The 12,791-nt window shown below is 49.0% G+C and overlaps 1 protein-coding gene across 1 annotated transcript in view; it reads right to left on the reverse strand.

The window, feature by feature from the left end:
- LOC136335756 (phospholipid-transporting ATPase ABCA3-like) overlaps positions 1 to 12,791 on the reverse strand; it is an 83,865-nt gene extending 71,074 nt beyond the window's left edge. The window contains exons 1-5 of the mRNA XM_066276852.1: positions 12,670 to 12,791; positions 9,336 to 9,407; positions 8,673 to 8,937; positions 3,863 to 3,990; positions 1,824 to 1,971 (exon numbers count right to left, since the gene is read on the reverse strand). Coding sequence (XP_066132949.1) covers positions 1,824 to 1,971; positions 3,863 to 3,990; positions 8,673 to 8,937; positions 9,336 to 9,395 — 601 coding nt within the window. The 5' untranslated portion in view covers positions 9,396 to 9,407; positions 12,670 to 12,791. The remainder of the gene's footprint in view (positions 1 to 1,823; positions 1,972 to 3,862; positions 3,991 to 8,672; positions 8,938 to 9,335; positions 9,408 to 12,669) is intronic.

Here is a 12,791-nt window from a genome sequence, read left to right on the forward strand (position 1 = left end):
CTTCCCTCCTCCTCCTGCAGCCATGGCTCTAATAATTTCAGCAAGTTGGTCCTGGGCGCTAAGGATGGCTCCTTGGCCTCCACCTCAGGTGCTAAAATATAATAAATATGGCCTGACCGACCACCAGGATCCACCCAGCAAGCCCCCTATGGGGGACACTCTGCCCATCTGGGGCAATGTTCCATTGCTCAGCAACCAATCTATTTTTAGCACCTGATGTGGAGGCCAGAGAGCCATCCTCAGTGCTGGGGGCCAACTTGCTAGAGGCAATCAAGCTATGACTGTGGGAGGAGGGAGAGAAAAAAAAAAGAGTGAGAAAGGGGATGATTATGGAGAAGCAGATGGTCGCTTCTCCTGTGTACCCTGATTGGTAATCAAACCCAGATATCCACACACTGGGATGACACTCTACCACTGAGCCAACCAGCCAGGGCCAATAAAGTTCCTTTCTTCCACTATTAAGTGAGAAGCAGGGAGGCAGAGAGACAGACTCCTGCATGCGTCCCAACTGGGATCCACCTGGCAAGCCCTCTACCAGGTGATGCTCTGCCCATCTGGGACCGCTGCTCCATTGCTCAGTAACTGAGCTATTTTAGCATCTGAGGCGGAGGCTATGGAGCCATCCTCTGTACCCAGGGCCAACTCACTCCAATCACACCATGGCTGCAGGAGGGGAAGAGAGAGAGAGAGAGAGAGAGAGAGGAGCCAGAGGGGGATGAGTGAAGCAGATGGTCGCTTCTCCTGTGTGCCCTGACTGGGAATTGAGCCCAGGACTTCCACACACTGGGCTGACGCTCTATCACTGAGCCAACCAGCCAGGGGGGCAATCAAGTTCGATTTTTAAAGATTGCATAATTATCTGTCAAATTACATGTTATACTTTTACTATTCACTTACCATATTTTGAGGTGGGTTATTTCAAATATTTAAGAATTATGCTCAATTGATTATAGTTTATTTCTCTTGTTGAATAATTTCCTCAGGGAAAATCTGCATTATTGTTGGAAAGACTCCACATTAATGACTTTTAATGGTAGTCTGTATAGTAAAGTTTACATTAGCACAGCTATATTAAACACTGCTCATCGGTCCAACAGAATGCCCTGCAGTTATGAATGATTATTTAGTCTGGGTCATACCCGGAAATATGTGTAGTACGTCAAAACTTCACAAGTAAATCTACATAAAAATTAAAAATATATATCATGATAACGCTCAGAAAAAGATAAAAATACATTATCCCAATGTCTAGGGTTTTTCGTCTGAGTTTTTGGGCACTAAAATTTTTAAAGGAAAGACATCAACCAGCCTTGCCAGTTAAAAAAAATAAGTAATTCTCATCAAAAGTTGAAGACATGGGCCCTGGCCAGTTGGCTCAGCGGTGGAGCATTGGCCTGGCGTGCGGGGGACCCGGGTTCGATTCCTGGCCGGGGCACACAGGAGAAGCGCCCATTTGCTTCTCCACCCCTCCCCCCTCCTTCCTCTCTGTCTCTCTCTTCCCCTCCCGCAGCCAAGACTCCATTGGAGCAAAGATGGCCCGGACGCTGGGGATGGCTCCTTGGCCTCTGCCCCAGGCGCTAGAGTGGTCTGGTCACAGCAGAGCGACCCCCCGGAGGGGCAGAGCATCGCTCCCTGGTGAGCGTGCCGGGTGGATCCCGGTCGGGCGCATGCGGGAGTCTGTCTGGCTGTCTCTCCCCGTTTCCAGCTTGAAAAAATACAAAAAACAAAAGAAAAAAAAAGTTGAAGACATATAAGTGTGCATACATAATGGCTCTTACGGTAAGACGAGGCTGACTAGTAAGTGTGGCTGAGGACCTGCTTACCAGGACTGCCCCCGTCGGGCTCAAGTTCCTGTCGGGGTCCAAGGGAAGGAGTTGTCGGAAAGAGAACAGCTGTTTCCCAGCCTTCGGGTCGAATGGAATCCACATACAGGTTCCTCTGAAAACCACTAAAACGCAGGCAATATTTTACCTGCAAGGAACAATCAGAACACACGGGATCTCTAAGCAAAGAGACAATTAAGCAGGAACGTGAAACAGAAGAGAGTTGCGGCTCCAGTGGCCAGTAGGTGACTGTACGGCCCGCCCACGGACGAGCAGCCCCCGGGGTGGGTCCGTCCATCAGGAAGGGAGAGTGGCCAGGTTGTAAGGTCACTATGGGCTGTCGGTGCATTGTCCCCTAATGAGACAGCTGTCGGGCACACTCAGATGAAATTCTACCCAGAGATGGTACTAATTCCTCTGCCCATGCTGTCAGGTAAGGGTTCCAGGAGGGGATCTCCGAACAGGGATTGTTAACACGAGAAAGAGTCCAACCTGAGGACAGGAGAGGGAGGTATTAAAATGTAAGCGTGGCGTGTCACAAAATTTAATTATGAAATGAAAGAGAATATGAACTCTGGGGAATGGAGATCGTGATGGGCCTCAGTAGTGTGTGTGTGTGTGTGTGTGTGTGTGTGACACAGACAGAAAGAGGGACAGGTAGGAACAGACAGGGAGAGAGATGAGAAGCGTCAATGCTTTTTTGCGGCACCTCAGTTGCTCATTGAGTGCCTTCTCATAATGTGCCTTGACCTCGGGGGGCTACAGCAGACTGAGTGACCCCTTGCTCAAGCCAGCGACCTTGGGCTCAAGCCAGCGATAATGGGGCCATGTCTATGAGCCCACGCTCAAGCTGGCGACCTCGGGTTTTGAACCTGGGTCCTCAGCATCCTAGGCTGATGCTCTATCCTCTGCGCCACTGCCTGGTCAGGCTCTTACATTTTTTTTATTCCATTGACAACCTTCTGTATCTTAAATGAGGCATGCATACTTGGGTTATTTCCCTCAACACCAGAGACCCTAAGTTCAAAGCACTACCCTTGCCTTTCCGTCTGGGGGGGGGGGGCCAGGGGGAGCTGTTATCAGGATCCTCTTCAGTGTCTGCATACGTCCTAACTCTAATTCAGCCTGGCTAAGCCTTAGCACTATTTTCTCGATTTAGACTTAGAAACAATGAGATCCGTTCAAAAGAAAGAGAGACATTTTCTGGCTGTGTTCCATGCCAGTGAAGGTGTCTCTGCTTTTTTTGTTTGTTTTTTTGTTTATATTTTTCTGAAGTGAGAAGCAGGGAGGCAGAGAAACACTCCCGCACGCACTCGACTGGGATCCACCCGGCATGCCCACCAGGGGGCGATGCTCTGCCCATCTGGGGCATTGCTCCACTGCTCAGCAACCAAGCTCTTCTTAGCACCTGAGGCAGAGGTCATGTAGCCATTCTCAGTACCCGGGCCAACTTTGCTCCAATGGAGCCTTGGCTGTGGGAGGGGAAGAGAGAGACAGAGAGAAAGGAGAGAGGGAAGGGTGGAGAAACAGATGGGCGCTTCTCCTGTGTGCCCTGGCCAGGAATCAAACCCAGGACTTCCACAACACCGGGCTGTCGCTCTACCACTGAGCCAACTGGCCAGGGCTGGGGCCTCTACTTTTATCACATCAGGTCTCTCGACCTAGGAGATGTGCACCTGTTCCGCCACCATGTGTGGAGTTAGAGACGGGGGCCCACACCAGATACAGCAGCACGGACAATGTCCTTGGTGTCAAAGCCTCCCACGGTTCTGCCTTACCAGTGGAAGGCCTGGTTGCCGGTGAATTCAGTTCCCTGCCCACCAGCACGACGCCCGGGCACATACATACACGCACAGGGCACTGGCGTCAGTTAGATGTGGAGTTACGTCCCTGTTCTGCGACACACAAGCGGGATACGGCCTTGGGTCGGTGACAGGTCTCCCCGCTTATCCAACAGAATAATGACGCCTTCACATCATTCAGTCCCCGAAACTTAAAAAACAGGACGACTGGGAGGTCTCTCTGTAAAGCGTGCTTACCTTCAGCGGCAGGGGGTCGTGGCTACTGTTGAACTCGTGGTCAAAAACGAAAGCGACGAACACTCGACGTGAGTTCCTGCCTCGTTTCACGTAATCTTCAAACTCTCGTTCCGAGGCAAAGCCGACCACTGTGGGGAGAGCCACAGCCGACACGTGAGTCGACCGCCGCACGGCTAAACCTCTGCCGGCCCTTCCGCTCTTTAAAACGGGAAAACTCCCTAACACAGATGAAAGGCTGTCAAAAATGACACGTTTCAAAACCCGGCTGTTGAAACAGTCACATAACAAACTGATGGCTGTTTAAAGCGCGTAAAGAACTTTTTTTTTTGCCCTGGCCGGTTGGCTCAGCGGTAGAGCCTCAGCCTGGCGTGCGGGAGACCCGGGTTCGATTCCCGGCCAGGGCACATAGGAGAAGTGCCCATTTGCTTCTCCACCCCCCTCTTCCTCTCTGTCTCTCTCTTCCCCTCCTGCAGACAAGGCTCCATTGGAGCAAAGATGGCCCGGGTGCTGGGGATGGCTCCTTGGCCTCTGCCCCAGGCACTAGAGTGGCTCTGGTTGTGGCAGAGCGACGCCCCGGAGGGGCAGAGCATCACCCCCTGGTGGGCAGAGCGTCGCCCCCTGGTGGGCGTGCCGGGTGGATCCCGGTCAGGCGCATGCGGGAGTCTGTCTGACTGTCTCTCCCTGTTTCCAGCTTCAGAAAAATACAAAAAAAAAAAAAGAACTATTTTTTTTTTAGTTGTTTTAAAAGTTTTATCACCAGCTTCGAACGTAATGACTCGTCATAACAGCAGTGGCAGAAAGGCTGAGGGAGAGGGAGGCTTCGCACTGTCTTTTGAAATTTCCACTTTGAAGAGAAATGAGAACAAAATCTAACTGATCTATTCCAAGTCCCAGACCATGTGAATCTCTTAATATTTAAATAAAAAAAAAATACTCAGAAGCTGAGGGATAAAACCACTTTATAGTTTTAATATTTGAGGCAATTCTGTTTCAACATTTGAGGTGAGCCACCAATGAATTCAGCCTACATTAAATTTAACCGAATTAAAGATTTTTTTAATGTGGCGCCATTTGTAGTCCTAAGACGGGGGTCAGGAACCCATGGCTCGTGAGCCAGATGTGACTCTTTAATGGCTGCATCCGGCTCACCGACAAATCTTTAATAAAAAATATAATAACGTTAAAAATAGAAAACATTCTCATGTATTACAACCTATTCATTTCCTACCGCTCATGTTCATGGTTGCAGGTGGCTGGAGCCAATCACAGCTGTCCTCCGGGACAACACCAATTTTTATTGGATAATGTGTAATGTACACCGGTCATTGTATGGCTCTCGCGGAATTACATTTTAAAATATGTGGCGTTCATGGCTCTCTCAGCCAGAAAGGTTCCCGACCCCTGTCTTAGGACAAAATATCTAGTCATTTAAATATCTGTATGTAAATTTACATAAGCTAAACATTTTCTGAGGAGTAAACATCTGTTTTGTCCTTAAATTCTCTCAGATTTTGCCAGTAGAAGCCTGTAGACATGGTTTTGATGTGAATAAGATAACAAAGCCTTCAACAGCCTGGCGAAGTTCCGTGAGAGGAACTTTTCCAAGTGAGAGGAAGAGAGAGAGAGGAAGAGAGAGAGAGAGAGAGAGAGAGACTCCTGCATGCACCCCAACCACCGGGATCCACCCAGTGACCCATCTGGGGTCATGCTTGCAACAGAGCTATTTTTAGCACCTGAGGCAGAGGCTCCACAGGGCCATTCTCAGTGCCTGGGGCCAATGTGCTCGAAACAATCGAGCCACAGCTGTGGGATGGGAAGAGAGACAGAGAGACAGAGAGTGCAGGGGAGGGGAGGGGTGGAGAAGCAGATGGGCACTTCTCCTGTGTGCCCTGACTGGAACTAAACCCAGGACGTCCACACGACGGGCTCACGCTCTACCACGGAGCCAATCAGCCAAGGCCCGTGCATTCTTATTACTAAGATTTCAGGGGCTCAATTGCACAACCCTTCCTCTAGTGAGTCAATTCCCACGATCTGATTCTCAATCTTCTGTAAGAATCCTGTGATCACCACTGCTGATGGTCTAGCTGGTGAGAACATCAACATCTTCACTAAAGGTACTATCTCACGCTTCCAAAGTTTATATTGAGAAAGGTCACTCTTCTCAACTCTCTGTCACACTTTTTCATGTAAGGTTCCCAGGTATCACTGTGACTCTTGCAAAAACTACGAAACTATCAGAGTCAGTTCCTTCACCTCTTTCCCTCCATTCATTTCTGCAAACACACACACACACATACACACACTCACACCTCTTCAAAGACTCAATCACACCCTAGCTAAGCCCTTTCTGTACATATGGAAAATTGGTGAACACATTTGGATTTTCGTCTTCTAAACTATCTGCATTGAGGTCAGTGGGGTGGTTGGACACTTGATAATATTTGCATAAAAAATAAGAGTTTTTATAAACTAAGGCACAGGAAAACAAGGATGAGGCTATAGACTCCAGAGATGACTCTGATGGTTGTGTTTCGGGGCCAGCGGGCGGCCTTAGAAGCTAGTATGTCGCCAGGACGTGCTCTTGAAGGAGCCACGAGGAGAAGAAAAAAGCATCCCACACGGCTTTCTATTCTCAAGCCTCAAAACCGACCCTCCAGGCAGCAATGTAAATCAGTCCCCAAGGTCCACACAAGCAGCACGGACCAGAACGATGGCTTCCCTCGTTCCAGGACTCGGACCTCTCCCAGCTTCAGATGTGACACCACACGACCAGCTTACGCTGAGTGGGCAAAGCTCTTCCCTAGCGAGACCGTCATCAGCTTCACGGAACACGGCAGGACCCAGGAGCACCAGGCTGTCTCTGGCTTCCTGGCTAATGCTGGTAACTCACGCCATGCCCAGGATTTTAGCACCAACCTGGGCACCTTAATGCCTCCGACACTGGGGCCGGGGTGTGGGGTCAAGGATAACCCAATGAGTCTGGACAAATAACTGTGCCTTCATTTCCTCTAACATGATTCTGAAGGTAAACGACGTCACATTTTAACATACATATGTAATAGTAAATTATTTTCAGAATCAAGTTAATCACATATCTGTCACCTCACAGTTACCATATGTCCCCATGGACAAAATGCACATTTTGGGGGGGAAAATTTAGGGTCTAAACACTGGGTGCGTCTCAGCCAGGGGTTGTAGATTTTTTTTTGCTTGCATTTCCAGCATTTTCATGCACGTTTTTGCACTCTCCTGGTTGAAGACAGGGACTCGTTGTCAGACACAGAGGAGAACAAGCTCGTGTAGGGGAGTTTTGACAGTGATGAGAAGTTGTATGAATTTTATGATAAATAAAACTTGAGTTCAATAACTTTATGTAATACTTTTTTTTTTTTTTCAAATTTCGGGCCCCCAAATTAAGGTGCGTGTTATACATGGGGAAACACGGTACCTTTTGTGTGCCTGTGAGTGGAAGGAGCACTCACTCTCTAAGACCTACTCTCTCAGCTTTTTTCATAGATACACACAGTATGAGTAACTATAGTCACCATGTGGTACATTAGACCCTGAGGCTATGTATCTCAGAAGTGCAAGTTTGTATCCTTGGAGCAACATCTCCTTATTTTTCTCCTGCCCTGGCAACCACCTTTCCCTTCTATGCTGACCTGAGTTCCACATTTTAAGATTCACACGTAAGTGAGATCACCTGTCATTCTGTGTCTGACTTATTTCATTTAACATAATACCCTCCAGGCTCATAATATTGTCAAGAAATGGCAGGATTTCCTCTTTTTTTTTTTTATGCCTAAATAATCACATTTTCTCTATGCATTGATCTGTTTGATAAGACACTTTGTTTTTTTATCCATATCTTGGCTAGTTGTGAATAACATTGCCACAAATACGGAAGGGCAGACAGGTCTTCAAGATCAACCAGAAATAAGGAAGACAGTATCACAGAACCGGATAATATCCTAAGATAATGTAAACTAATCAGCTCATTGTAAAATACAGCTATATTCTTTGGAATCTAGGAGAAAATATTTATGTGTGTATGTGTGTGTGTGTGTGTGTGTGAGAACTGAACTTTCAGGTTGAACAGAGCCCCTCAGAGCCCCTGGTCCTTAAGAGGTTACGACCTGATTATCAGGATACCCTACAACAGGGGTCCCCAAACTTTTTACACAGGGGGCCAGTTCACTGTCCCTCAGACCGTTGGAGGGCTGGACTATAAAAAAACTATGAACAAATCCCTATGCACACTGCACATATCTTATTTTAAAGTAAAAAAAAAAAAAAAAAACAACAAAACAGGAACAAATACAATATTTAAAATAAAGAACAAGTAAATTTAAATCAACAAACTGACCAGTATTTCAATGGGAACTATGGGCCTGCTTTTGGCTAATGAGATGGTCAATGTCCGGTTCCATATTTGTCACTGCTGGCCGTAACAAGTGATATGACGCGCTTCCGGAGCAGTGACGCATGCCGCCCACGTCACCGGAAGTAGTACCGTATGTGAGTGATGCCACGTTTTGCGGCACCGCCACATACAGTACTCCGGGAGCACTGTGCTCCTCTCACTGACCACCAATGAAAGAGGTGCCCCTTCTGGAAGTGCGGCGGGGCCGGATAAATGGCCTCAGGGGGCCTCATGCGACCCGCGGGCCGTAGTTTGGGGACCCCTGATTTACAATGTTTTACGTGGAAGATGCTGCCCAGGGGAAAAGGTTGTTAAGTGTGTCTTCACTCAACGATTTATTAAAGCGTTTTTGTTTGTTTGTTTCAGAAAATCTTAATAGGTAACCTTTAAAATCGTAGTGTAAATCCTTCTTGACCATTTCAACGACGTCCTTCGCCGCATCACTTTCGGAGGGCACGAACGCCAGTTCCCAAGGGCCGGAGGAAGGGACTGCGGCCGGGAGGAACCCAGGGAACTCATCCACAGGCTGACGAGGGTACATGTGAGGCCCCCTCTTCTTTATGATCATATGCTTGCGTGTTAACAAAAGTAGGCCGGTAAACAGTAATGTTAGGATGATCTCCACAAAGATAGCAACCAGCTGCCGTCTCTAGGAGGCGGAAAAAAAAAAAGATGGTTAATTATCCTAAGAGTATATGAACTTTGCAAATGGCTAATATTGATAATTTGATAATAACAGGTACTTCATAAAAGAAAATATAAATGCTCCCCCCAAAATACTAAAACAAAGACAAAAAAATGGTTCAATACTAGCAGCAGTTTCCTGGACTATATATATATATATATATATATATTTTTTTTTTTTTCTCCTTTCTATCAGTTATTCTGCTACTAGTTTATGAGGACTCTCGTTAGGCGGAAGAGCTAACCCCAGCTCTAGAACTAAGAAAAATACAACCATGTGTATTGACATGCAGTGACTGGGCTGTCAGAATTTTCCTGTTAGTCTCTTGCTGTTGTAAAGATCCTATAAAGATCTCAACTTACCTTTAAAATAAAATTCTTCCAAATAAGAACCATAAATTTCTTCAATCCTGACCAATCCATGCTTCTCCAACTCTACAGAGGAAAGTAAAGGATATTTCAAAAATTAAAATGATCTAACAAAATATAAATTTTAGACGATGACTTCGCTTTGAAACGCGTCACGTCCCATCAATCTTAAAGGGCGGCAACAAGAAGAAACAAAACAGCATTTGAAAATTTTGAGACGTTCTTTATCGATAAGCATTTTTAATTTATTCAAAATCCGTTGAGCCGATACGGACAAAACTTCAGGCACAGACAATAGTCAGCGAGTTCCTGACACAAGTGTGCGGGTAAAGTTCCCCATTTTTATCAAAATGCTAATTCAGAGACGATTAAAAAAACACAAAAATAAATCATCACCATTAGCAAAAGGAATAATACATAAAAATCACATCGGACCTGTAAGCCCAACATGCCACTCTAAATAGATTGGAAATAACTACATTAACCACACTGCTAACGGGAACAGAGTCATCTTATATTTAATGAATAATTTCCGCTGTCTACAGTGTGCCGTGCTGAGTGTGGGTGTGCAATAAAGAACAGATAAAACCCTCCCCTCACGGTGTGTATGGGAGGCTTATTAACCACCTGGGATCGAACCTGGCATGCAAATAAAGTGACGAGGACGGGCGCTAACACTCCCCTGAGCGCCCCTGAGCTTACTCAACTGCAGAACAGGCTCTTCCCAGCTCCAGGTCCTGACCTCCCCTTTCTTAAAGCATTTTCTTTAGAAAGCCTGCAATTATACATTCTTTTTTGGTCTCTTTAAAATATACGTAACTGTTTTTTGAAAAAAAAAAAAATCCAAAACTCTCTTTCCTGTCTTACAACCCAAAAATGTCTTAATGTCTTTCACAAACCAGAAAGTCATCCTTTGAAAGGTAATCATCAAGGAAAATAAGGCCCTGGGCAGTTGGCTCAGCGGTAGAATGTTGGCTTGGCATGTGGGTGCCCCGGGTTCGATTCCTGGTCAGGGCACTCAGGAGAAGCGCCCATCTGCTTCTCCACCCTTCCCCCTCCCCTTCCCCCTTCTCTCTCTCTCTCTCTTTCTCCTTCCTGCAGCCATGGCTCGAATGGCCCGAGCAAAGTTGTCCTGGGCACTGAGGATAGCTCCATGGCCTCACTTCAGACACTAAAATAGCTCAGTTGCTGAGCAATGGAGCAGCGGCCTCGGGTGGGCAGAGCATCTCCAGGTCCCGTCCGGTGCATATTGGATGGATCCCTGTTGGGGCACATGTGGGAATCTGTCTCTCTGCCTCCCCGCCTCTTACTTAGTAAAAGAGGAAAATAGTTCTCCCATTCCCGGTTTCTGTGGGAGGTTATGAGCCAGCTTCAATCAGCACCAAACAGCCAGTACAGATACCTAATCTCAGAGAAAACATTTGCAAATACAGGAAATCACTCAATGTGTTCTGTTGCAAACCTCCTTCCCTATGAGCCTCCAGCATGTTTCCACGATCTCACCCGAACCTAAGAGAAGTCTCCCAGCCTCTGTTCCGTAAAGCGAGGCTTAGACTGCGCTCTGCCCCCCCCCCCCATCCCTATTCCAATAGTCTTGCAGGAAGTCTACCTTGTGTGTTTATCTCCGGTGCAATTTTTGCTTCGACAGAGGAGAGCTAAGATAAATCGAGCCACTTAACTCCCACATCCCTTTCAGCCGTTTACTGAACATTTACTATATCCTGACAATTGCTATCACCCTCTCAGACAGGTACAAGTAGTATCCTTTTTCTTACAAATGAAGAAAATAAGGCTTGGTGAAATCAACTAAGTTGCCATTGAAATAAACTGGATGTCTGTGTCTCCCCTACCCATTTTTTTTTTTTAAGTGAGAGGAAGGGAGATGGTGAGACACACTCCACATGCACCCTGACCAGAATTCTCCAACACCCCTATCTGGGGCGGATGCTGAAATCAACCAAGCTCTCCTCACAGCCTGAGGCTGACACGCTCCATGGAGCTATCCTCGGCACCCAGGGCCAACGCCTGGACCCACGAGCCACTGGCTGTGGGAGGAGGGGGGAGAGAGAGAGAGAGAGAGAGAGAGAGAGAGAGAGAGAGAGAAGGGGGAGAGAGAGGGGGGAGAGAGAGGGGAAGAGAAGCAAATGGTGGCTTCCCTGTGTGCCCGGACTGGGAATTGAACCCAGGACATCCACACATTTGACTGACAGTCTATCCACTAAGCCAACCAGCCAGGGCCTGTCCCACCCCCTCAAATTTACATGTAAAATCCTAAACAACACGTGATGGCATCAAGAGGTGGGGGGTGTCTGGGAGGTTATCCGGTCATGAGGGTGGAGCCACCAACAATGGGATTAGTGGCGAGAAACGCGCACAGCCAGCGGCCCTCTGTGAGCCTGGGACCCAGTCCTCGGAGAACCGCGCACAGCCAGCGGCCCTCTGTGAGCCTGGGACCCAGTCCTCCGAGAAACCCGCACAGCCAGCGGCCCTCTGTGAGCCTGGGACCCAGTCCTCCGAGAAACCCGCACAGCCAGCGGCCCTCTGTGAGCCTGGGACCCAGTCCTCGGAGAAACGCGCGCAGCCAGCGGCCCTCTGTGAGCCTGGGACCCAGTCCTCGGAGAACCGCGCGCAGCCAGCGGCCCTCTGTGAGCCTGGGACCCAGTCCTCGGAGAAACGCGCACAGCCAGCGGCCCTCTGTGAGCCTGGGACCCAGTCCTCGGAGAACCGCGCACAGCCAGCGGCCCTCTGTGAGCCTGGGACCCAGTCCTCCGAGAAACCCGCACAGCCAGCGGCCCTCTGTGAGCCTGGGACCCAGTCCTCGGAGAACCGCGCACAGCCAGCGGCCCTCTGTGAGCCTGGGACCCAGTCCTCGGAGAAACGCGCACAGCCAGCGGCCCTCTATGAGCCTGGGACCCAGTCCCCCGCAGACACCAGAGCTGCGTGGAGCCCTGAGCCCGGGCTTCCAGCCTGCAGTCCGGTGAGAGTTTCCTGTTTCTAGGTCGCCCAGTTTTTTACTTTCTGCTATGGCAGCCCCAGCTGACTCGGACACTCACAGAGCAACCAACGGGCTGGCCAGTCAGCACGAGAAGCAAAGTTTTTCTTCCAAGGCCCCCACTTCCAAACACTGCACAGCCAACAACATAAGACGCCGGCGAGCCTCCACGGAGCGTGGAGCGAGGGAGAGGCTCGTACTCTCAGGGCTGTGCGCGGCGTGTCTGTGTGCGTGGGGTGGGGGCGCTTCCTCCTCTGGAGAGTCCGAGGAGCGGCCGTCCGGGCAGGGCACTCAGGAGGGGCGGGGGACACCAAGGGCGTAGGTCGGGACACTCACCGCTCAGGCCTCGCAGCCACCACCGCTTCAGCCGCCCAGGGGCGCGCGCCTCCGCCCAACGCCTCCCCCAACCGCACGGAGCGCAGGGCCGCTTCGGTCTCGCGGGAACACGGCAGAAGCGC

This window comes from Saccopteryx bilineata, chromosome 4 (assembly GCF_036850765.1).
Source record: "Saccopteryx bilineata isolate mSacBil1 chromosome 4, mSacBil1_pri_phased_curated, whole genome shotgun sequence".
NCBI classification, from domain to species: Eukaryota; Metazoa; Chordata; class Mammalia; order Chiroptera; family Emballonuridae; genus Saccopteryx; species Saccopteryx bilineata.